The following is a 4,238-nucleotide window of genomic DNA, read 5'->3' on the forward strand; positions in this document are numbered from 1 at the left end:
TTTATAAATACCAATCATATTTTTAATGCTATTATTTAATATAAAATTAAATAAATACCTTTTATAAAATTAAATATTAAAAAAGAGATAAATCTAAATTAAAATAAATTTAATCTAAATAATTTCAACAAATATATTTAACTATAAACAAAATTAAATATAAAATATAAAAACACCTTTAAAAAAAAAAAAAAATATTAAATAATAATAATAAAATCTTTACAAATTTGATTCCATTACACACCCAAATTTAAAATAAATAACCTACTAATGTAAACAATCTCAACATTTATATTTCAGAATACAGAATCGCAAGATGGCACAAGCACACAGAGTTGCTCCACAGAATTACCCGTTGGCAATGTCATCTGAGGGCAAATACAAGTTGATGAGTGGGAATGAAATCCCTGCTGTGGGCCTTGGAACCTATAATTCAGGTGGGGTTGTTGCGGATGCTGTCTTCAATGCCATAGTGCAGGTAATGGACTTTGGAACATTACTCTGAATCTAAAGTTTATTAGAATACTGTGCTATTAATGGGCTAGTTTATACACTGGGCTTGATGGCGCTTATGAAACTGTACTCAGATTTCTAACTGATGTATTTGACAATTGGGCGTTGCAGAACGGTTACCGCCATATTGATACTGCAGCACTATACGGCGTTGAGGAGGAGGTGACAATTTGCCTTTAGGCTTCTGTGATTATTGACTAAAAATTGTGGGTTTATTGAAGTTTGACATTAAATTGCTTCAATAGCTCTGCATGGTTGATTGCTTAGCTGTGTTTTGCAGATTGGCCATGGACTGAGAGCTGCCATGGATGCAGGGATTGATAGGAAGGATCTGTTTGTGGTATCCAAGCTTTGGTAGGTATTACATTTTAACATTTTATATATTTTCTACTTCACATTGTCAATTGATCTCCCAGATAGCATATAGGACACTTTGAAACTATGATTAACCAACCTGCTTCTAAACCAGCAGCCCTCACCTGTATCTAATGGGTTTTTCATTATCTTTTCTGTTTCGGATTTGGGCAGGTGCACTAATATGCCTCCTGACAAAGTCACGGCTGCTTTTGACAAGTCCCATAATGATCTACAACTTGACTATCTTGATCTTTACCTGGCATGTAACCCTCATGCTTGAGGTGGTGTAATATTGTTTTACTCCATAGATTTCTCCTGTCATTTACCTGGTGTGTTTGACCCACTTGGCTTATATATATAGGATGTCTGTACTTAGAATCAAAATATTGAGGATTTAACTAGGGAGTTCATGAAAAAATTAATTAAAAACTCCTAATCTGAAAACCTTGTATCTTTGTTTGATAGAAACAAAATCAAACTCAAATGAGAATTGGATTTTAATCAGGATTTTGTCTGCGCCAATTAAAAATGACCAATTTGATTTTATCTATTTAGAAATTTCAAAGACCACAGTCCAAAAGAGGCTGTCTTTACTTGATTCTTCTGTTTATCATCTGCTATTTCAGATCCACTGGCCATTTCACTTGAGAGAAGGGGCAAGTAGCCCTCCCAAAGCTGGTGATGTGTTAGAGTTAGACATGGAGGATGTATGGAGAGAAATGGAAAAACTGGTAGTAGAGAAAAAGGTTCGAGTAATTGGGATAAGTAATTTCACAGTGAAAAAGTTGGAATCTCTACTTAACCATGCAACAACTTTGCCTTCTGTGTGCCAGGTAACATAGCACTAGTATTCAAAATTTGCTTTCCTGTGCATATTTTACAGCCCTTGTCAAATAAAATGGATGTCACTTATACATGATATTTATACAAAGACTGGCACATGCAGGTGGAAATGCATCCTGGCTGGAGAAATGATAGGATTTTGAACGCTTGTAGGAAGCACAAGATCCATGTTACTGTGATTCATTGCATTCCATGCTTAAAAATTATGTATCATTGGACTCAAGCTTTTAGTCCGAAAGAACAAAGTTTAAATGGTGTTGGGTCTAAACTCTGTTGTAATTATGATCATAACAATGCAGGCATACTCACCATTGGGACCACAGGGACACCAAACAAGAGACCTGCTGTATGACCCTACTGTTCAACTGGTGTGTGGTGATCTCTCTTCATTTATATATTGAGTGATATTTATCCTGACCTACTATATGCTCAAATAGCTTAGATTTACAGGTCTCTTACCTTTTTCTGTTTATGGGGAAAGTTTTGAAACAGTGCATTACTTGTTTTCAGATCTCCAAAAAGTTGAATAAGACTCCGGGGCAGGTGCTGATAAAGTGGGCTCTTCAGAGAGGAACAAGTCCAATTCCAAAGTCTACTAATCCTGACAGAATAAGGGAGAACATTCAAGTGTTTGGATGGGAGCTTCCTGAATTGGAATCCCAGGCTCTGAGTAGCCTTCCAGATCAGGTGTGTATGTGGGTTTTCTTTCAGTTGAAATTATGTGGGCTCTATGTTGAGATTGTCAGAGTAAGCTATAACGATTGTTTGTCTCCCCTTGTGCAGAAAAGGAAGTTGGATGGTTCTGAATTGTTCGTATGTGCGGACGGACCTTACAAATCGGTTGAAGAGCTTTGTGACCATGAATGAGGCGGCCATGTATTTGGCAATTGTGAGGGATAAATTCTGGCCATGGTTGGGGAAATCATGAGTAATAAAAACAAAACAAAATAAAATTTCACATTTTGTCACTGAGTTGAGCGTTTTTTTACTGAGCTCATTGTTTATCTTTCTTTTGTTCTCAGACTGTGGATCTATTTGTGTATGCAATTATAATGGTCTTTTGTGATTTATGTGGGTTCTAACGGGGATGCACAGTAATGGGATAAACATGGAATAGTGTGACAGTAATGGGATAAAAATCAATTAACCGCATGTAATAGCAAAGCCAATGCAATATCAACGGAGGGGATTTGAGTATAGTCGAAAATTGTTTATGTTAGGGTAAGAGTCTGTGTTTTTGGTTGTTAAGAAAATCGGTCAACGTTTAAGATTTGGAGGTGTTTAAGATTTAGAGATATTTGGCCAGAGGAAAAGCTTGTCTTTTTAGTGTTATTAATAATTTTAGATGATATGATTTTTCTTGAATAATGATGCATTTACTAAAAGCAAAAGTTACTTGTGACAACTTGAAATGACTCGTTTGTTTGACCACTAATTTATAATAAGTTTTTCCAGTTTATAAAAAATTAAAAAATAACTATAAACTTTAAGCTTAATAATAAAATTATTGATTTAAATTATGTAGAATTTAGTAATATATATAGGTTCAAAATTTTAATGATGTAGATTTTAGTAATATGTAAATTTGAGCTGACTCAACATTTTGTTGATCTGGTAATGTGTAGACTTGAGGTGGATTTGAGATGAATCAACATTTCTGTAGAATTTAATAATAAGTAGATTGTTGTTTGAGGTGGATTTGAGATGAATCAACATTTCTGTAGAATTTAATAATAAGTAGATTGTTGTTTTTATTTATTTATTAGTAATATGTAGATTTGAGGTAACTCAATGTTTTTGTTAAGTAAATAAAATTGATTAGATTTGAAGTTCCCTAAATTTCATTGTTAGGTAATTTATTGAATGAGATTTGAAAATCTCAAGAATTAATAATTTCATGGAAGTTTTCTGAAAGTTCATTATGAAATTATAGCAAATTCAAATAGGCTTTGAAAAAAAAAAACTTTAAAGGCTAAACCTTATTCACTTTAAAAATAAAAATAAAAAAATTTAACTTGCTTGCACTAATGGAATATTGTCTCTCAATGTCTAACTTACAACGAGGGAGAAAAAAAAATCAAATTGTCTACACTAATGGAATATTGTCTCTCAATGTCCAATTTAATATCTAACTTAACAATGAAAGAGAAACCATTACACTTGAGTTAGCTTTGAGAGTATGCTAGGAGCCTAGGAATAGTGTTGTTAATTTACATATCACATATTTCATTTTTATTTTAATAATATTTTTCATCTTTATTTGTTTATTTTTATCTTCACAAATTTAATAAGTTAATTTTTTGTTTGTAAAATACATATTTAAATTATATAATTTATATAGTTATAACATATGTAATAAAATTCCCCCGATCGGCATGTGGGTCGTTGTCAGTCAGGTCAAGTTGGGTGCAGATGTGTAGTACTCGAGCCATAATCACCGCCGCCCCCCATATGCTCAAGGCAGGGGGTGCAGTGTCCTTCAGAATGAATGCATGTTTGGTAAGTGGGCAAGGTGGCGGGGAAGG

The 4,238-nt window shown here is 33.6% G+C and overlaps 1 protein-coding gene across 1 annotated transcript; it reads left to right on the plus strand.

Moving 5' to 3' along the window:
• The first annotated feature begins 316 nt into the window (after positions 1 to 316).
• On the plus strand, positions 317 to 2,580 carry LOC149158273 (aldose reductase-like). The gene is made up of 9 exons (XM_089437731.1): positions 317 to 478; positions 625 to 675; positions 794 to 867; positions 1,042 to 1,129; positions 1,497 to 1,703; positions 1,817 to 1,888; positions 2,013 to 2,081; positions 2,224 to 2,400; positions 2,497 to 2,580. Exons 1-9 carry the CDS (start codon positions 317 to 319, stop codon positions 2,578 to 2,580), a joined length of 984 nt encoding a protein of 327 aa, XP_089293857.1.
• The last annotated feature ends 1,658 nt before the right edge of the window (positions 2,581 to 4,238 follow it).

Source organism: Pinus tabuliformis, chromosome 5_2 (assembly GCF_031772625.1).
Source record: "Pinus tabuliformis cultivar Carrire ecotype Pingquan chromosome 5_2, CPIR1, whole genome shotgun sequence".
Classification (NCBI taxonomy): domain Eukaryota; kingdom Viridiplantae; phylum Streptophyta; class Pinopsida; order Pinales; family Pinaceae; genus Pinus; species Pinus tabuliformis.

Bases quoted from the DNA above. Each gene is read 5' to 3' on its own strand.
- LOC149158273 (XM_089437731.1), top strand. From the start codon at position 317: ATGGCACAAGCACACAGAGTTGCTCCACAGAATTACCCGTTGGCAATG. The intron at 479-624 runs GTAATGGACTTT...TGGGCGTTGCAG, and splicing joins TCTTCAATGCCATAGTGCAG to AACGGTTACCGCCATATTGA. The intron at 2,082-2,223 runs GTGTGTGGTGAT...ACTTGTTTTCAG, and splicing joins ATGACCCTACTGTTCAACTG to ATCTCCAAAAAGTTGAATAA.